Source organism: Mustela nivalis, assembly GCF_964662115.1.
Source record: "Mustela nivalis genome assembly, chromosome: 16".
NCBI classification, from domain to species: Eukaryota; Metazoa; Chordata; class Mammalia; order Carnivora; family Mustelidae; genus Mustela; species Mustela nivalis.
Window position 1 is genome coordinate 28,044,153 of NC_139035.1, and position 21,317 is coordinate 28,065,469.

General features: G+C 45.9%; 1 protein-coding gene and 1 long non-coding RNA gene across 4 annotated transcripts in view; one reads left to right on the forward strand and one right to left on the reverse strand.

Moving 5' to 3' along the window:
• The window catches only part of LOC309850485, a 28,953-nt gene extending 15,980 nt beyond the window's left edge, over positions 1-12,973 (reverse strand). The window contains exons 1-2 of one of the 3 annotated variants that reach the window (XR_014304267.1): positions 12,755-12,973; positions 4,398-4,568 (exon numbers count right to left, since the gene is read on the reverse strand). This is a non-coding gene — a long non-coding RNA (uncharacterized lncRNA). Of the gene's footprint in view, positions 1-4,397; positions 4,569-6,081; positions 6,106-11,967; positions 12,282-12,754 lie in introns of those variants that run through there. The other 2 variants (XR_014304268.1, XR_014304269.1) reach the window with 2 other exon arrangements.
• Positions 11,320-21,157, forward strand: SERPINC1 (serpin family C member 1). The gene is made up of 7 exons (XM_082704428.1): positions 11,320-11,478; positions 13,370-13,739; positions 14,034-14,249; positions 15,061-15,198; positions 16,876-17,266; positions 18,308-18,372; positions 20,911-21,157. Exons 1-7 carry the CDS (start codon positions 11,438-11,440, stop codon positions 21,085-21,087), a joined length of 1,398 nt encoding a protein of 465 aa, XP_082560554.1. The 5' UTR covers positions 11,320-11,437; the 3' UTR covers positions 21,088-21,157.
• Positions 21,158-21,317: the final 160 nt, after the last annotated feature.

Below are 21,317 nucleotides of genomic sequence, written 5' to 3' on the forward strand. Positions count from 1 at the left end.
TTTAAAGTTGAAAATTTTAAATTTCATCTTTAAAATTTATCTTAAATTTTCATCTTTACAGTCACGTGTGTGTGTGTGTGTGTATCCAGAATCAAGTGTGTGGCTCTGTTCTATTCACCAGTCTAATATATATATAGTTTTTCCCCCCTTTCATTCTACCCCTGATTTTTGGTCTCTTCTGATTTGGTTAGTGTATATTTTTCTGCGGTCATTGTTACCCTATTAGTATTGTTCTCTCATTCATCTGTTCTTATCTGGATAAAAAGACAAGGCAGAAAAGCTCACCACAACAAAACCAAGGGGCAGTACTGATGGCTAGAGACCTAATCAATATGGATATTATATCCTAGAGATATAAACTACCAAAACTAAACCAGGAAGAAATAGAAAACCCGAACAGACCCATAGCATAACCCTGTAAGGAGATTGAAGCAGTCATCAAAACAAGAATTAAAGAAGAATTTTAAAAATTCATGGAAAGAAATGAAAACACAACTGTTCAAAATCTTTAGGTCACATCAAAGGCAGTCCTGAGAGGAAAGTATAAGCTCTCAAGTACACAACCTAACCCTACACATAAAGGAGCTGGAGAAAGAACAGCAAAGAAAGCCCAAACCCAGCAGGAGAAGAGAAATAATAAAGATCAGACCAGAAATCAATGAAATTGAAACCAAAAGAACAGTAGAACAAATCAATGAAACTAGGAGCTGATTCTTTGAAAGAAAAAGACTGATAAACCCCTGGCCAGAGTTATTCAAAAGAAAAGAGAAAGGACCCAAGTTAAAAAATCAGGAATGAAAGAGGAAGAGGAGAGATAAAAACCAAAGCAAAAAAAAAAAAAAAAAGTACAAACAATTATAAGAACATATTATGAGCAACTATAACCAGGAAATTTGACAATCTGGAAGAAATGGATGCATTCCTAGAGATATAAACTACCAAAACTAAACCAGGAAGAAATAGAAAACCCGAACAGACCCATAACATAACCCTGTAAGGAGATTGAAGCAGTCATCAAAAATCTCCCAAGAAACAAGAGCCCAGGGCCAGATGGCTTCCCAGGGGAATTCTACCAAACATTTAAAGAATGAATACTTATTCTCCTAAAACTGTTCCAAAAAGTAGAAATGGAAGGAAAACTTCCAAACTCATTTTATGAGGCCAACATGACCTTGATCCCAAAACCAGACAAAGACCCCATCAAAAAGGAGAATTACAGACCAATATCCTTGATGAACATGGATGCAAAAATTCCCACCAAAATACTAACCAATTCATTAAAAGGATTATTCACTACGACCAAGTGGGATTTATTCTTGGGCTGCAAGTTTGGTTCAACATCTGCAAATCAATCAGTTTGATATACTACATTAATAAAAGCAAGAAGAAGAACCCTATGATACTCTCAATAGATGCTGAAAAAGCATTTGACAATGTACAGGATCCTTTCTTGATCAAAACTCTTCACAGCGTAGGCATAGAGGGTACATATTTCAATATAATCAAAGCCACCTATGAAAAACCCACAGCAAATATTCTCAATGGAGAAAAACTGAGAGCTTTTTTCCTAAGGTCAGAAACTTGGCAGGGGTGTCTACTATCACTATAGCTACTCAACATAGTACTAGCAGTCCTAGCCTCAGCAATCAGACAACAAAAAGAAATAAAGGGCATTGGCATCATCAAAGAAGAGGTTAAACTCTCACTCTTTATAAATGATATGATATTTTATGTGGAAAACCAAAAGACTCCACATCTGCTAGAACTCATACAGGAATTCAGTATAGTGTCAGGATAAAAAATCAGTCTACAGAAATCACTTGCATTTCTATACACCAACAACAAGACAGAAGAAAGAGAAATTAAGGAGTCAATCCCATAAAATTGCACCCAAAACCATCAGATACCTAGGAATAAACCTAACCAAAGAGGCAAAGAATCTGTACTCAGAAAATCATAAAGTACTCATGAAAGAAATTGAGGAAAACACAGGGAAATGGAAAAACATTCCATGTTCATGGATTAGAAGAGCAAATATTGTGAAAATGTCTATGCTACCTAAAGCAATCTACCCATTTAATGAAATCCCTATCAAAATCCCATCCATTTTTTTCAAAGAAATGGAACAAATAATCCTAAAATTTATATGGAACCAGAAAAGACCCCAAAGAGCCAGAGGAATGTGGAAAAAGAAAACCAAATTTGGTGGCATCACAATTTCAGACTTCAAGCTCTATTACAAAGCTGTCATCATCAAGACAGTATGATACTAGCACAAAAACAGACACACAGCTCAATGGAACAGAATAGAGAGCCCAGAAATGGACTGTCAACTCTATGGTCAACTAATTTTTGACAAAGCAGGAAAGAATGTCCAGTGGAAAAAAGACCATCTCTTCAACAAATGGTGTTGGGAAAAATGGACAGCCATAGGCAGAAGAATGAAACTGGACCAATTCCTTAGACCACACACAATAATAGACTTAAAATGGATGAAAGACCTCAATGTGGGACAGGAATCCATCAAAATTCTTGAGAACACAGACAGCAACCTCTTCAACCTCAGCCGCAGCAACTTCTTCCTAGAAACATCACTAAAGGCAAGGGAAGCAAGGGCAAACTATTGGGACTTTATCAAGATCAAAAGCTTTTGCATAGCAAAGGAAACAGTCAACAAAACCAAAAGACAACTGCCGGAATGGGAGAAGATATTCACAAATGACAGATAAAGGACTAGTATCCAAAATCTATAAAGAACTTATCAAACTTGGGCACCTGGGTGGCTCAGTGGGTTGGGCCTCTGCCTTCAGCTCAGGTCGTGATATCAGGGTCCTGGGATCCAGCCCTCATCGGGCTCTCCACTTAGCAGGGAGTCTGCTTCTCCCTCTCTTTCTCTGCCTACTTGTGATCTCTCTCTGTCAAATAAATAAATAAAATCTTAAAAAAAAAGAACTTATCAAACTCAACATCCAAAGAACAAATAATGCAATCAAGAAATCCTTAGAAGACATGAACAGACATTTCTCCAAAGACATCCAAATGGCCAACAGACATGTGAAAAAGTGCTCAACATCACTCGGCATCAGGGAAATACAAATCAAAACCACAGTGAGATACCGCCTCACACCAGTCAGAATGGCTAAAATGAACAAGTCAGGAAATGACAGATGTTGGCGAGGATGCAGAGAAAGGGGAACCCTCTTACACTGTTGGTGCGAATGCAAGCTGGTGCAGCCACTCTGGAAAACAGCATGGAGGTTCCTCAGAAAGTGAAAAATAGAGCTACCCTACGACCCAGCAATCACACTTGGGTATTTACCCTAAAGATACATATGTAGAGATCCGAAGGGGCACACGCACCCACGTGTTTATAGCAACAATGCCCACAACAGCCAAACTATGGAAAGAACCTAGATGTGCCATCAACAGATGAACAGATAAAGAAGATGTGGTATATATATACAATGGAATAGTATGCAGCCATCAAAACCCCCCAAATCTTGCCATTTGCAATGACCTGGATGGAACTAGAGGCTATTATGCTAAGCGAAATAAGTCCATCAGAGAGAGACAATTATCATATGATCTCTCTGACATGAGGAATTTGAGAGGCATGGCAGGGGGTCGTGGGGGTAGAATGGGACAAAATGAAACAAGATGGGCCCAGGGAGGAAGACAAACCATAAGAGACGCTTAATCTCAGGAAACAAACTGAGGGTTGTTGGAGGCGAGGGGGGTGGTAGAGATAGGGTGGCTGGGTGATGGACATTGGGGAGGGTATGTGCTATGGTGAGTGCTATGGACATTGGGGAGGGTATGTGCTAAGACTGATGATTCACAGACCCATGCCCCTGAAACAAATAATACATTATATGTTAGGTAATAATCATCAGCAAAACACTAGAATTACCAAAAAAAAAAAAATTATTCAGCTACAATTGTCTTCAAAGGAGAAGAGCCAGGAGCTGTGAGAATGTACACAAAGTACACTTCACCTTGCTTGGCTGAGCAGCAAAGGCTTTCCTGAGGCAGTTGTATTGAAGGTAAGACTTAGAGAACAGACAGAAGAGCAGGTAATGTTGGAGACGAGAGACTGCTAGTCAGAGAAAACAGAATATGTTTCTATGGAATATGATTTTTTGGAAAGAAGAATCTGTGTTACTCACTGTTTGAGGCAAGAGTAGAGGGAGTGAGACCATGGCATGAGATGAGGCAGAGCTGGACCACAGAGGCCTGCAGATGATGCTAAAGTATTTTGATTTTATTCTGAAAGTAAAGGGATTCCAAGGAAAGGTTACTAGCCAACAATGAAGGGATCTGATTTGTGCCTCTTTATTCACATTTATTGGAGAGTTTCTTTGTCAGTACGTCTCAGACGAAATGTGCATACATCTCACCTGGCACTCTTGTTGAAGTGTCCTTACTGTTGCAGCAGCTCTGGAGTGGGGCCTGGGACTACCTAATGCACTCCCAGCGGCTGGCAGTCCTGCTTGTACGCAGACCACACCTGTGAGCAGCAAAGCAATTTGAGAAGCAGGAAGATCCAGTTTCTGCCATCATCAGACTTCCTGAAGCAGTGAGATGTAAGACACAATTAGCATCAAGGAGACTACTTCAAGGAAAATGCATTGAGCTGGGGAAGCAAGATGATTCAGGGAGGCTTTTACTTCTGAAGAGGTGATTCTTAAAGGTATGAAAGGGTTTATAAGATGAACAAGGTGGAGAGTCAGCGCTGCAAGCCTGGAGCACGATCTCAGACGCGCTTCCCTCTGCATTCCCGCTGTCCTGGTGCTGACCAGCCCTCATTATTTCCTGAACGTCTACTGCGGCAGATTCGGCAGATTCGTGACTGGGTTTTCTGCCCCGGTCCTATTCCATTTCAAATCCTGATAATCCCTTCTCACTCTGGCTTAAAACCCTTACTGATTTGAAGCAGCAAAGGATAAAACTCAAACAACTCAGAACTATACACAAAGCTTTCTGAGGCTTGGCCTCCACCTGACTTTTCAAGCTGCCCCCAACTCCCTCAAGTTCAGTATGAGGCCACATTCTTGCAGGACCCTTTACGTGCTCCTGGAGCTGCAACTTGACCACAAATGGTATAAGCATGACTGGCATCACTAAACACCCAAACACGTGCACCCAAGTCCGCCGGCTCCCATGGTTCCCTTCACCAAGCACTAGGTCGTTTCCTACAGCATTAGGTTAAAAGGGAAAAATTGCCTTTGCAATATCAAAGCTCTCCTAAATACTCAGTTTCCAGGAAGACCTACAGCCACCTCAGCTTATCTTCTTATCCTCTCAAGTCTAAGGAGTTTAGGCTATTATGATCTAGATTACAGGACCCTCTGGTTTCCCTCAGTCCCTAAGCTCGTCCTCCTCCCCTGAGCGGGCCCTTTGTTACCCCGACAAGCTAGGGAAACTGACCTGTCCCAGAAAACTGACCCGTCCTAGGAATCCTGGATGGCCAGTGAGACCCCGGCCGCGCCTCCGGTGTGGGCCGGGCCCCTTTCTCTCACCAAGCAGCTTGAGGGTTTGCCTTTGACACCATTCCCTGCTTAGCCGGACTTCGGTAAGCGCACAAGACAGGATTCCTAAAAGTCGTTTCTGTTCAAAGTTGAACAACCTATTCCCAAGCGGCATCTGGTTGGTTTTCGGCACTGGCCACCTGGAGGGGGCCCGAAACCAACCTCGTGTCCTGATGGGATAAAAGCTACCAAGCCACATTCATTCCTAGATCCTCATTTCCACCTCCCTGCTTGTAGGAGTTTGGACAGATTTGCTAAGCAGCCCTCCCATGGCAGCGGTGGGTGAGAGACACCAGTCACACTGGTTGACCCGTACTCACCAAACACACCCCCTTGGCCTTGGCTTCCCTAGGAGTTCTTCCCAGCAGTTTCTAGGTCTGTCCACGCCATCCCCTCTGTCTCCACACAACCTGCCCCTCCCTCTCCCTCTGTCTTCCCCCCTTCTTCATGTCTCTTTCACCACTCACATCTTCCTGGACTAAAACAGGACAGTGAGTTTGACCTCATGCACCGCTCTCCTGCTCAGTCTCCCGAGAATGTCCTCGCCCGCTACCTCTGGTCATACAAGGCGTCAGTCCCTCTGGAGAAGTAAGCATTTTTAATAACCTCAACTTTCTATTTAGGAGGGATTTAAAGTATTTTTCTGCGAATAGTCAGCAAAACTACTCCAAAGCAGGTTCCTTCAAACACAAATATTTATCAAGCACCTGGTACGTGGAAAGTCCAGTGGCCTGTGCACTGGGCATGTTTGATAAATATTTGTGACTTTGATTTGCTGTCCCTGAAACTAAAGCTGGACTTTCTAACCTGTGTGAGAATTTTAACAAATTCCAGTGAGATGCTTTGAGAGTCACCGAAAAGCTGCCAAGTAATAACGCAGGATTATTTTGACAAACTTTATTTCCCCTCAGTTAAAATAACATAACCACCTCATAACCTAGAAGCCCAGGAGAGCTGGAGATGGCTCTGGTTTGTGTGTTGGATATTTTGCCAAATTTCCATGAAAAGTTAAGCTTTGAGTTACTCAGTAACCAGCAGCAGGAGCTCAGCTCTCCTGTTTATACTCCACCAAGGTCTTCTTGATGCCAGAGAAAAGAACAGAACAGCCCAGAACATGAGAGAATCAACAGCAAGCATCAGGAGCTGCTGCTGGGACTAGAGGCCAAGTAGGGAAAGAGGGATTTTTTTTTTTTTTTAACTTTACTACTCACTTGAAAGAAATATTTTTTTTTAAAGAGAGGGTGGGGCACCTGGTTGGCTCAGTTGGTTAAGCCACTGACTTGGTATCAGCTCAGGTCATGATCTTGAGTTCCTGAGATCCAGCCCCGCATCAGACTCCCAACTCCACCACCCGGCCCACAGGGAGCCTGCCTCTCTTCAGCTCCCTCCGGCCCTCCCCTCACTCTCATGTGTGGTCAAGCTCTTTCTTTCAAGTAAATAAATCTTTAAACCACTTAATAATTAAAAAAAAAAAAAGAGGGTGACTGAATGCTATATTCTTTCCTCTCTGTGGCCTCTCAAACCTACCCCTAACACAGCAGAGCACAGAGAACCCCCAGCTCCTTCCGACCTTGTTTCCACTCAGAGAAAAATAGAGTCTGCCCCCAATTTCAGAAATGATTAGAAGCTACCATGAAAAATTTGATTTAAGCACACTTTTTGGTCTTTAAATCTAGACCATTGTTAAAACCCTATAGAATAATTGAGTCTGGGGCCGAGTGGGTTGGTAGTGTGGGGCAGGGAGAGACCCACATTAGCGAGCCCAGCATAGACGCTCTTTCTCTCTTTCCTCATCAAAGCAGTCTGAGATGAACTAAGAAGAAAGGGATTTGGGATCATGAAAAACTACACAGTGCAGGGGCGCCTGGGTGGCTCAGTGGGTTGATCCTCTGCCTTTGGCTTGGGTCATGTCAGGGTCCTGGGATCGAGGCCCGCATCGGGCTCTCTGCTCAGCGGGGAGCCTGCTTCCCCCTCTCTCTCTGCCTGCCTCTCTGCCTGCTTGGTGATCTCTGTCTGTCAAATAAATAAATAAAATCTTTGAAAAAACAAAACAAAAAACCCAAAAAACTAGACAGTGCAAAGGCAAGGGTGGCAGAGACGGGGGCAGGGAGGGCTGTACGAGACCCAGAGACTAGGCTGGGGTTAAAGACTCCCAAAGACCAGCTGCAAATCTCGTTTGGAATGCGCATCAGAGACAAATGCCTTCTGATAAAAATGTGTAACCAAAGAAAGTGGCAATCCTTGGGTTCATTTCTGGGCCCCGGGGCCCTGGCTTTGGAGGGATTCTTGGACAAACTTGATAGAGACTATCCGGAGGAGAAGAACCAGCTGATGACATACAGACCCTGCTCCCAGAAAAAGAACTGGAGTTTTAACCTGGAGAGACGACATTTTCTTCATAGCTGTGTTACAGGAGCACCAAACCTGTGAGACAGGCACAGTGGGTCTGAACCACAGCTTTGCTAGCTTTCTAATCTGGGACACATTCTGAAGCCTTGTGAAGGGCAGTTTTCTCATCTATAAACTGGGCATAGTAATATCTCACTGGTTTAGCTGATAGAAGAATTAGTCCTCACCCCTATCATCTCTACTCTGTGATATAAAAGGTAGCACACCAAACACTGATGGGCAGCTTACTTTCCCCCTATTTTGCTATCCTGGAGATTTTCCGTATCAGTTCAGAGAAAGGCTCCTCATTCTTTTGGACAGTGGCATAGTCTTCCGGTGGGAATGTACCTCAGCTTATTTATTTAACTACTCCCTTCTAGATGGAAGCTGTTTGTAATCTTTTGCTATTACTACCAATCAGGTTATAATCAATAATCTCATTGACACCCATACAGATAGAGCTGTAGGAGACATTTCTTGAAGTGGGATTTCCAGCTCAAAGGCTAAATTCATTTGTAATTTTTGGAGTTGTCAAATTTCCCTTCAAATGGTTACAGGATTCTGCCCTCCTATTAGCAATGGTTAAAAGGGCCTATCTCCTCACAGCCCAGCAAGACAGTATGCTAGCTTAGTTAATCTCTCTTAATTCTACTATTTTTAGTGATAACCTTTTTTAGGGACTCAGATGAGAAATAACTGAGAAAGTACAGTGCTTAAAAAGTCTTGCAAAGGAATCATTGAGGGATGGTAAAATTAGCAGGCGAAGTTTGATGAAAAACCGTACTTACATATTCTCGAGGTATCTGCCCACAAGATACATACTTAATTAAAAAAAGAGAAAATTGCACATTTTACAGCAGAGAAAAAAACTTGGCAGACACCATCCTAACCAAGTGACCAAAGTTACTAACATCACACCATTAATAGAACAAATGGACATCATGTCTCCCCTGATAGGATCCACAGAGAAGGATACAATATTACTTTTGCAGTGCTTGCCCTTAAAAAAGTATAACTTGAATCTAATCCTGAGGAAACCTCAGATACACTCAAATTGAGAGACATTCTTCAAAAATGACTGGCTTGAGAGCACCTGGCCAGCTTAGTCAATGGAGCATACAACTCTTGGTCTCAGGGTCGTGAATTCAAGCCTGACATGGAGCATGGAGCCTGCCTAGAGGGGGGGGGGGGGGAGGAAAAAACAAACAAAACATAACAAAAACTGCCTCCTACTCTTAAAGCATGACAAAAGAGAGCAACTTTTCAAACCAGAATACGCTAGAGACATGACACCCTTTCAGCTGAATCCACCATTTTCCAGTAATTGCCAAAAGGACCAACACAAAGGGAAAGAGGAGAGTCACCTGCTGTAGGTCTTTTGGGAAACATGGGGTTGTTCCTTTGGCCACATACATGCAAATCCACAAGAAAGATGATATTGTAGACATCAAGGGGACGGGCACTGTGCTAAAAGGAATGCCCTGTATTAATATGACAAAACTGGAAATATCAACGATGTTACCCAGGATGCTGTTGGCATTACTGTAGTCAGGGAAAGGATTCTTGCCAAGAGAATTGACGTGTGTGTTGAACATATTAAGCATTCTAGAGCCGAGATGGCTTCATGAGGCGTGCGAAGGAAAATCGTCAGAAAAAGAAGCCAGAGAGAAAGATGCTAGGGTTCAAACAAAGCAGCAGCCTGTCCCACCCAAAGAAGCACACGAGAACCAACTGAGAGGAGCCAGAGCCAACGGAACCCATTCCGCATGAACTCATGGCATGGCAGCTGTAGAAAATATAAAAGACCTCTGGACTGCAAACAAACAGAAAGGCGGTGGGGACATGACAACTAAATGCAACGTGTGATCCTAGAAAAGGAAAAAAAGCAGGACGGGGGCACTCAATCAGTGTTTCCCAAAGTGTGGTCCAGGAGCCCCAAGAAGTCCCTGGGACTCCTTCATGTCTGCATGAAGTCGAACTTTTATATACAAGTTTTAATAATACTTAGATATTATTTAGCAAGATTACAAAGAGATCCTGAAGGCAAAAAGTCTGAGAACCACTGCTATAACGAACATCAGTGGGACAACTGGCAAACTTAGAATAGTTTACAGATTTGAATACAGTCCTGTATTATTGTCAGTTTTTCTGACTTTGATCATTGTACCATAGACATGTAAGGGCATGTCCTGGTTTTGAGGAACTTCACACACTTTAGGGATAAGGGGACATTTTATCTGCAACTTTCTGTAGGACAGAAAATAACATCTATTACATGAATAAAAATAATATATGAATTATACCTATTAGTGCTGCACTTTTGAAGAACCTTCAATCCCACAGAAGGAGGCGTACTTACCCTGTGAATACTGTCACAGCAAACCTTAGGATATTGGGTTTGGCTATTTAGGAAGAGGAGAATATAAACAAACCTACCCTGTATCTCCATTAGTTTGAATTTGTTTAATCTCCCCCCAGAGATACACCCAGAAACAGGATTTGCTTTCTTTGCTTTTAAAGAAGTAGCTCTAGGGTGCCTGGCTGGCTCAGTTAGTAGAGCGTGAGTCTTGATCTCAGGGTCGCTGAGTTTGGGGTTAGATGGAGAGATTACTTCAAAATAAAATCTTTAAAAAAATAAATATCTCAAAAAGAGCATGTATGTTTTTATCCACCCCATACTTTGTCTCCCGATCCCCCAGTGGAATCAATTCTTCCCTTGTATGTCCTGGTCTGGGTCATGGACACATTGGTCCTTAAAAGCCTGAATGAAGGTAGTAACTTGTTTCAGAATACTCTCCCCTCTGACCAGATTTTATGGACTCTCTCTCTCTCTCTCTCCCCTGAAAGAGCTGTGACAGAGAGCATACAGCAGGCACCTGGGTGGTTCAGTTGGTTAAGAGTCTGCCTTCAGCTTAGGTCATGATCCCAGGATCCTGGGATCCAGCTCCATATCGGGCTCTCTGCTCAGTGGGGAGTCAGCTTCTCCGCCTACTTGTGCTCTCTGTCAAATAAATAAATCTTCCAAAAGAGAAGGGGGGGGGCATATTGCACTGAGCAGGGAGAAAGTTAGAAATTTCTGGACATTGAACTTGACTAGTTATATTCACCTATTTTCTACCTCCTGGTTTAGTTAACCAAGAAAAAAAAAAATCCTGTAGACAAAGTTCTCTGTCAGGCATTTTCTGACCAGGTTTAAATTTGAGAATATGTCCTCCTTTTCCTCTTCTCTAAAATTAATGAAGAGAGTGAGGGAATATGCCTAAGAGAGGTGGGACTTGTCTTTCCTCGCCCTGACTGAACTTTAAAACTTCTCTAATTAAGCAATGCTGGGCTCTACACTTTGCTTAACCCTGGGAGCTGGTCATCAGCCTTTGACCTCAGTTTTCCCCTCGTCACCAGCTCCCTCCCCCACCCTAGCTTCTGGAACCTCAGTCAGATTCAGAGAAAAGAACCAGTTTTCAGAGCGATTGCCTCAGAACACACTATCTCCACTCACCCGGCCCTGTGGAAGATTAGCAACCATGTTTTCCAGTGGGATAGGAACTGTAGCTACCGGAAAAAGGTAAGAGAGGCAAGTTTTCTCTTTTGCATGCCCTCATTGGAGTTTTTCACTTTTGAAGTTCTGCTGAAGATGGCCTCCATCCCTTCCAGAAAACTAGGCCCTCTCCTTCGTAGTAACAATAAAAGACGTGTTTGGAAGACGTCCTTCCAAGCACCCTCCCTTCCACCCCCTCTTGGGGGCAGCCACACCTTGGGTTCTTAGCCCAAGAAACAAAGGGGATGTCTTCTCTGCCTAGAGCTGCTGTGCCAGTGCCAGCCCTCAGAGTAGCCCTGGGGACACTCCAACACAAATTCTCAGGCCAGCCATAAGCTGAAAAGAGGGAGGATTTAACCTGTGAGGATCTCCTAACTCCCTTTTCGCTTCTCTTTCCACTCAATTGCCCCCGCTCCAAGATCTCAATGACCTTTGACTGAAGGACAGAGGCCCCGTTCACTAGCCTCACAGGGAGGTCCCCTCCTCCCTCGATACCGCACACATTCCCTTCTTGACCTGGGCTGTTTGTGGAGGCTCCAACGGAGGCTGTGGCACCACCATCTTGGTTTTTCTTCTCTGGAAGAACAACACTCCCAGATCCCCCTCAGCCTCCACTTGTGTTTCCAGATGTAGCTGAGGACCAAAAAGGGAAACCAAAGGCAAGCAAGATGGGGAAATGAACAGCAAGGTTCTCTCTCTTTCTCCTTCTTTGCCCTGCCTTCTCTATCGCCCCAACTGCCTCTGCTTCTCTCCCACTCTGTGCCTCTGTTCTTAAAGGGCTGCAGAGCTGACCTCACCCCACACAGGGAGCCAAGGACCCCTCAGCTGCCCCCAGCCTCCAGCCAGCCCAGCACCTCAGCGAGCCTTTTTCTGCCAGGGGAGACTGAGAAGCCTCAGTACCCACACAGACTCCCAAGTCAGCCAGAAGAAGCTCCCGGCCGACCATGTCTTTGTACAAAAGTACGACAAGAGTTAATCTCCCGGTGTGCCTCAGTGTTCCAATTCTCCTAATATGCCAGTAGCACGATCTCATTTTTTAAAAAGTAAGGTTAATTTCACTGGCTTTTAGTGAATCGCTGTTGGAAACATTCAAAAATCCAGGCAGAGGAATGATGAGGGCCTGCACCAAGGCAGCAAGAGCAGGACGCAGAGTTCTTTGAGTCCCGGGTCTGACTAATGAGGGTGAAAGTGAGGAACGGGGAAGGAGAAACCCCCCCACCCCCCCGCCGGGTTTCTGGCTTGAGGCTCCCGTTTGCTGAACTGGAGGATGGAGGAGGAGGAGAGGTGGCTGGGGGACACTTACCAGGACAATCGGGTGGCATTTCGCTAAGGAATCTTCAGGTCGTGCGGGTGGCATTATCTGGCACACAGTGGGTCTGGCGCTCCGTGGGGGAGGTAGGGCTGGAGCTGGAGGCCTGGGGAGGCCTGGGCACTTAGGTGGGGCTTCGCCCTGTTCATCCCTTCTTACCCCTGTTTTATTACCGAAATCTCTGCTGCATTAGCCCAGATCCCCAACTCTTAACATCCAGGAGGCCCTTCCTAAGCAGCTTCTGGAAACGGCCCCTCCTACCGCGCTAAGTCTGCGCGGGGCGCTCAGGGCCCTGCCTGTTAGCCCGGGCGTGGGTCCGGCTCGCCCAGCGCCCAGCGGCAGCTGCGCGCCTCTTAGTTTCCCTCCGGCCTTGGGCCCGCGGTGCTTTAGGACCCTCAACTGCTTCAATCGTTGATTTTAATTTCAACCTGACCGTGTGGGGCAGTTGGATCCACTTGCCCCCGGCCCACCGACCGGTCCTGGTCAGGCCCGCCGCCTGGCCGCACTCCCGGGGCTGGAGTCCTGCGCGTTCCGGGGCACGGCGGGGCCGGGCAGCGGGGATCGGGGTTCTCCCAGCCAAGCTTAACTCCGCTTTCTGTCCCCCTATAGGAGAGCATGTCTTCTGGCCTTGCTGCTCACTGGGCTCTGGGGCTGTGTGACCTGTGACTGGAACCCCGTGGAGGACATCTGCACCGCCAAGCCTCGGGACATCCCCGTGAACCCCCTGTGCATTTATCGCGCCACGGAGAAGAAGGCGGTGGAGGAGGAGGGCGCGGAGCAGAAGGTCCCCGAGGCCACCAACCGGCGCGTCTGGGAGCTGTCCAGAGCCAATTCGCGCTTTGCCACCGCCTTCTATAAGCACTTGGCCGACTCCAAGAATGACAAGGACAACATTTTCCTGTCGCCTCTGAGTATCTCCACAGCTTTTGCTATGACCAAGCTGGGGGCCTGTGACAACACCCTCAAGCAGCTGATGGAGGTACAGTGGGAAGCCTTTCTGCCTAGCCTCCCTGCTGGACGCCAAGGAAACCTGTGCTGCCCAGAGCTGGGGAGAGACGTTAGGTGGTGTCCCAGTCTCTTCGTGCTTTCCCCCTTTCTCCTTCCTCCCCCTTTGTTCTCCTTTTATCCTGCATTCACTTAGCAGATGTGAGCTGAGGACTTTGGCTGCGGGGTGCTGCTCTTGAAAAAGGTCTCAGCTTGGGTGGCCGTTGGTCAGGAGCTGACCCCACCGCCTTAGCCAGGCTTCTCCACCATGTTCTTTTGGCTTCCACAGGTTTTTAAGTTTGATACCATCTCTGAGAAGACGTCTGACCAGGTGCACTTTTTCTTTGCCAAACTGAACTGCCGACTCTATCGGAAAGCCAACAAATCCTCAGAGTTAGTGGCGGCCAACCGCCTTTTCGGAGACAAATCGCTTGTCTTCAATGAGACCTACCAGGACATCAGTGAGGTGGTGTACGGAGCCAAGCTCCAGCCCCTGAACTTTAAGGTGAGTCGCAGATGTCGTCCCCGACCTCAGAGTTCTTGGTCTCCACTCAGAGGTTGAGAAGATAGAGAAGCAGAATCCAGGATCCAAATGAATGCGGCGAAGCTAGTTGAAGGCAGTTTGGGGGTGGGGAGTGCCTAGAAGTCAGCACCCCTGGAACATATCTGCTTGCTGGAAACCTGAGAAATCAATGGTATCTCTGGCTTAGATTGTGGTGCCCGCTCTTAAAACGCTGTATAAATAATAAATTCTTCATGTTATCCCCCAAGACCAAAAAGGACTCTGGAGATGCCAGTCTTACTTCATTTTTAAAAAATTACCAGGTTCAAATAAAGTTGGTGTATGCTGCATGCTGTAACCTCCTTTTGGAGATTCATGAAGCGGCTGAGTCCTGCAACAAAGAAGTCTGTGGCTTTATTCAGGCAGCATTTCTCCAATTTTCTTTTTTTTTTTTTTTTTTTTTTTTTTGGTCCACATAAGGGCATCCTTCCTGCCCCTCACCCCTGCATAACTCACTAACTTCTGCACATGTCAGAAAAATAGTATTTTGTTTTCTTTTTCCCCAGACTATTTTCTTTTTTTTCTGTTCCTTTATTTCTGCTTCTCTTTATTTCTCTCTCTTCTGTGAATATTTACTAACCATCTGGAAGATTCATGGCATTATACTAGATATGTAATTTCTCCTCAATCTGGGTTAGAGTGGGAAACGGTGGGAAAGGGCAAAGGGCTGACGAATAAAATGAAATGCTGTGTGGGGAAGTGGAGAAGCCCATTGAAAGCACAGGTGGGTAGGTTTGTTTCCTAATCTCCTCAGGAAAATGCAGAGCAGTCCAGAATGATCATCAACAAATGGGTAGCCAATAAGACCGAAGGACGTATCACTGATGTTGTGCCTGAGGACGCCATCAACGAGCTCACCGTCCTGGTGCTGGTCAACACCATTTACTTCAAGGTACTTGAGATGGCCCCAGAGAGACCCAGAGGACATCCTCTTGTCCTCCAGCTCATCTGCTTTCACACCATTAGGCATTAGATAGATCCTCTCTGAGAAACAGTCTATGCCTGGCCTGAGGAGAAATACGAATTTACTGAGAGTCTAGAACTATGTCTAGGGCCATGGCTGCTGGCCTGAAGTCCAGGGGGCCTGGTTGTGTCTCTGGGCACAAGGAAGAGTGTACACACCCACAAACTCAGCATGCCCAGCTGCAAAGTATGCATAGTGTTGAACTCTTATACACGGGTGACAATTTTTCTATCCAGTTAACTCCACTTTGGAATCTGGAACAACACAGTAGGCTCTACTGACAGTTCTTGGTGATGAGGTTTTCTCCATTGTCCGGAGCAGCTTCAATAGTGACTCAAAGTTCCCCTTGCCTGGAGCTTCTGCACCTGCAGGAGCCAGGCTCAGCCCAAATTCTGCAGAGTCCTGTGACTGGATAGTGTACATGGCTTTGTCTTTCTCAGAGCTGAGATTTCTAAAGGCTACTCCAAATGGAGACATGCAGGAAGGGGAATGGGGGACAGGGTACTGGGAATAAACAGGCCCCTGGTACTCAGGAGGGCCACAGGTTTAAGTTGGGGGGAACTGGGGCACATCTGCCCATCCTGGGTTGTGCTCTACGTGTACTCCCCTCCCCCCCCAAGAGCCCAGGAGTTCAGCCAGGCCTGTTGTCACCCACCTGTCCCTTGGGGTTTCCTTCCCCCCCCCCCGCCCCCCCAGCGTGGAGAAGGTTGTAGTTACGCAATGTGTATTGCCATTTATGGTTTACAGAACGCTTTGCTGTTTATTAGCCCTCTTTATTCTCATAATACCATCAATGAGACCTTGGGCCTCTCAGGTAGATTACTTAAATCCTGACCCTTCCATTTCTGCTGTGTGAACTCAGGTGAGTTACCGGAGGCCTTTCTGCGCCTGGAATACTGCATCTGTAAAATGAGAATAAGGACACACTTCCCTCATGGGCTTCCTGAGGGGCCTGAGTAAGTGAACACAGGTGAAATGCTTAGAGCGGTGCAAGTATTAGCCAACTCCAGCTCCTAGTTTTATAGGGGAGGACCCAAATCAACCAGCTAGAAAGGACAAGGAATGGTAATTACAACTCAGAATATTTCACAGGGCTATCTTGTATCCCAGGGTCTCTCCATCTTTGAGCAGGAAGTTAGCCGGGACTCACTCTCTGCCGGGGCAGGGCTCCGAGACAACCCCCTGGGTTATTACCTATGTCTGGCCTTTATTTATCGGGGTCAGAGCCCAGCCTGTTGGATTGAGAAAGAGACAGGTGGGGGGCAGAAAGCAAAAGGCACTTCAAACTCAAAAAGATGCTTGTGAAGAGGCCAGTAGGTTATTCTCAGTTTTCATTTTTATTTTTCTAGTTGTAAAGCAAATAAATAGCCACTGCTGAAAATCTGGGAAATACAGAAAAGTTCACAGAAAAAAACCCACTGGTAATTCCATCACTGCCATAGTCATTGTAAACCTTTCCATCCACAGCCCTCTAACCTCTTCTTCTACTAAGTCTACCTACATATTAGGGTGATAAAATAATGTGACTATTTCCCACATCAGGATTCTCCTACAGCGGGTTGTGGTCTTCTCACTGTGATTCTTCCACCTGCTGTCTCCTCCCAGGGCCTGTGGAAGTCCAAGTTCAGTCCCGAGAACACAAGGGAGGAACTATTCCACAAGGCTAATGGGGAGTCGTGCTTGGCGTCCATGATGTACCAGGAAGGCAAGTTCCGCTATCGTCAAGTGGCCGAAGGCACCCAGGTGCTTGAACTGCCCTTCAAGGGCGATGACATCACCATGGTGCTCATCCTGCCCAAGATGCAGAAGACCCTGGCCAAGGTGGAGAAGGAGCTCACCCCGGAGATGCTGCAGGAGTGGCTGGACGAGATGACAGAGATCATGTTGGTGGCCCACGTGCCCCGCTTCCGCATTGAGGACAGCTTCAGTGTGAAGGAGCTGCTGCAGGACATGGGCCTCGTGGACCTGTTCAGCCCTGAGAAGTCCAGGCTCCCAGGTTAGCCCAGGAAGGGCTTTTCTCTTTGCTCTGTCCACCTCCCCCCACCAAGGTGGGCTGAGCAAAGGTGAAAGAATTGGGGAAAGGGTAGAAAAGAGCAGGTTAGGAGTAGAGCAAGGGTTCTGCTGCTAACTCAGGGAGAGCCCTTCCTTCCCAAGGTCTGGTTCCTCTTCCATATCCTGGGGAGTCTGCGCCAAGATGTCCAGGGACTTAGCGGGCAGTGGGATGCTTTGAGACTGTAGCTGATATACGCGATGGGACCAGGTAGAGAAGAACTTGAAAAGACATCAGAATTCAAAGCAAAGATATGATTCAGAGCGGGAGACATCTTCGTCCCGCAACATAGGCAGTGCTGACGTTGAACAGCCTGATATTCCAAAGGGCTCCTGAGTTTGCCCTAACATCACTTGGACAACAGATGTGGCCAACCTTCACCCGCTGTGAGACTTCAGCAACAGTGTTCTGTGGTCTTGGTTCCTACCATCCTTTAAAAATATGCACTAAAATATCTTTTTTCAAAAGAAGTTTACAATGTCAGGTAATTGAATTTACCTTTAATAGGCTGCCTATGAACAGGGTCTAAACAGGGGCTCCTGGCTCAGAAGGAAGGGCATGTGACTTCTGATTTCAGGGTCATGAATTTGAGCCCCACGCTGGGTGTAGAGATGACTTCAATAAATAAAAGTTGAAAAAAATTTAAACTAGGTCTAACCAACTTCTATCTTGAAAATGTTGCCAGACTGGAAAGAAAGACATTCCTACTAAGTGGAGTGAGTTTTTCTTTAAGAACAGAGTCCTCTGCCCCCTTCCAAGAGCTGAAGCATGAGAGTACATTCTCAGGAGCCAGGCTGAAAAAGCCTAAAGGACTTTATTCTTTTTAACATGCATTTATTTACTTAGGGAGTATCATTAGATGAGCATTCAGGATTTTTATTTTTCAAAAAAAGCCCCACAGGACCTCTTAATTCAAACTGCATTCTTTTCTGTGGGTTTAAGCCAACTTTCTCCCACTTCACAGAACCTTCTCTGGTTTTCCTTCAGGTATTATCGCAGGAGGCCGGAGTGACCTCTACATCTCAGATGCATTCCATAAGGCCTTTCTTGAGGTGGGTTCATCTTCCTTTGCTCTCTTTTAACGCTCTCGCTTCTTTTCTCAGTATATTGGTGTCTCATGTGATTCATAACTATGGGGTTCTTGCACCTTGGGTCTATGGTTTTACAGTAGGTGTGTGAAGAGCAGGACACAACTGTGAAAAAGGCATGTTTCCAGTGTCCCTCAAACCCCAGATCTGTAGCCCCCTCCTCCATGAGGCCTCTACAAGACAGCACTCCGTGAAGCCTTCATGGTCCCATTGTTCTAACCCCCACCCACGACTTCTCCTGAAGCAGGTCAAACATTTAATAAAAACTTAAAAACATATATTGCTTAACCCAGTGTTTCCCCAACTCAGGTGCCCATGGAACCATTTACTAGAGTAATAGCTATGTAAAGCCTATAGAAGTTCTCGTCCTCAGGGCACCAGGGTGGCTCAGTGGGTTAAAGCCTCTGCTTTCAGCTCAGGTCATGATCCCAGGGTCCTGGGACTGAGCCCTGCCTCAGGCTCTCTGCTCGGAGGAGAGCCTGCTTCCTCCTCTCTCTGCCTGCCTCACTGCCTACTTGTGATCTCTGTCTGTCAAATAAATAAATAAAAATCTTGGGAAAAAAAAAAGATAGAAATTCTCGTTCTCAAATACTGAACTATGGACCAATAGCATTAGTTCAGAGGGGAGTTGACTCTTGGAGATCCAGAATGGGGTCTGAGAATCAGCATATTTACAAAGCTCCTCAGGAGATTTTAATCCACAACCAGGTTTGGGAAGTCACTGTTTCCTGGGGGAACCAGGCTGGAAGGAAAAGAAGATGGCCACCGTTAGAGAAGGTCACAGGATTGAGGAAACCATGAAGAAAGGTTATGGTAAAAGGAGAAAGGTTTCAGAGCATGGTGCTAGTAAATACAGTGGCAGAGTCCAAGCTCAGAGGGATCAAAGGACAGAAGGAAGGCAGAATAATTGCCATGAGACTGAGGGAGATCCAATAGCTTGAAAAAGAAAAATATTATAGTCTGAGAAGATAGTGTCATTATTATAATTTCAAAGGTAGAACGAGTCTGAGAGATGGCAAATTCAAGGCATGCCGTGGGCCTGGTTTGGTTATGCAGAGCGAAGGTGGTACTCATTGGGGTTGATGAGATGAAAGGAAGGGGAAGTTAGGGTGCTGACTGGGCTCCTACCAAGATATTTTAATTATCTGCATTAAATGATAGCAGGAGTTAGGGTTGACAGAAAGGCTATGAGTGACGTGCCCAAATCCTCAACGTGGGGATAAAATCCATAGGATGACAGATGTCTGTGACCTGCAGGGCAACAGCAAGACCAGAGGGCTGTATCTTCAAGGTATTGAGATCAGACCTAGGGATCTTACAGGAGTACTGGATTAGCGGTTTTGGAAGTACAAATGCCACTGCTGACACCTTCTTTGATATGGATTATGAAGGGAAGTACACTTAGGAAGACTGTGAGGGAAGCTGGGTCTTCTTCTTCTTTTCTGATTGAAAAGTCCTTGTCCAAGGACCCTAAATGGAAGAAGTCAACTCAGACACCCTTGAGGGCTTTGAGTTACCACTAGGAAGACACAGAGGTTGGATTTAGTGGGCTATTCCCCCTTAGCCCACTAAACAATGGCACAAGGTTCCTCCACCGCTCTTGGAACAAAGTCGTTTTCCTCGGAAACCTTGGGAACCCAATATACAGGACTCCAGCTGAGTGTAGATCTGGGAAGCCATTAGAAGCCAGTGTCTGCTTTGAATAAGATGATCCTGGTCTTGCAAAGACCTGTCTGCTCACAAATCCAGGCCTAGAATGACCATGAAACAGCATGGGAAGACGGGGGCATAGGATGGTAAGGAAGCAGGCAAGAAGAGTGACAGGGACAGCATCTCTTCAACCAGCTCCACAAAGCTCAGGGATCTAAAGTGTTTCATTAAGAGGCAGGGAGAGTTTTGGTGATATTCCGGGTCCCCAAGCAAAATTTTCTGAAGGTGTCTCTCTGGCAATTCTGCTTATCAGCGAATTAAAATACCAATGTGTCAGACTGTTACTCCAAAAAATACTCACCTCATTCAGCCATAAGACCCTCGTCTTTTCATAAACCCAGTGTCCTGAGTGGTTGCTTGGGGTAGTCCTGTCTGGGATCTTTATGCTCCAAGAGTGAAACTACCTCCACAACAGAGTTCTGATCTGGATTCAAAGTCTCTTTTAGCATCTGGTACAAGATAACCCTCTTGCCATACCCCATATGATGGGGCCAGCCAGAAATGCAACAGTCTTGTGTATATCCATGTTACTGGCTCAGGGGTTACCCGAATGGAACCCTTGCTCTTACCCAGCACAAAGCTTGGAGGAACACAAGTGCTTACATCAATATTCCTTGGATGAAACAATGAGTAAAAGTCAGGTTCTGGTGGGAGCGCAACCTGACCCAAGCATACTCTTCCCTGGAGAACAAATAGCATTTTGAGCAACTGCTATGTCTGTGACTGACTTATGGCCTCCAGTGAACTGCAGAGGAGCTAATGTTTCTGTTGTGTTTCCTGTCTGGTCTGCAGGTCAACGAGGAAGGCAGTGAAGCAGCAGCAAGTACTGTCGTCGGGATTGCTGGCCGTTCGCTGAACCCCAACAAGGTGACCTTCAAGGCCAACAGGCCCTTCCTTGTTCTTATAAGGGAAGTTGCTCTCAACACTATTCTCTTCATGGGCAGAGTAGCCAACCCCTGTGATAACTGAAGTGTTATTTTTTGCACCTCTTCCTGTTTTGGTTTGTGATCGAAGTAAAAATAAACACAACTACTCCCAATTATGAATGGATTTTGCCACATGAAGTGAAGACAGGGAGAGGAGAAATGGATAGAGATGCTAGCGGGCATTTGGTCAAGTGAGTGCTTTCGATTGTTCTCTATCAGTGAGCACACCTGGGTCAAGAAAAGTGGAGGAAGGGGGTCCTGAGGGGGGCTCAG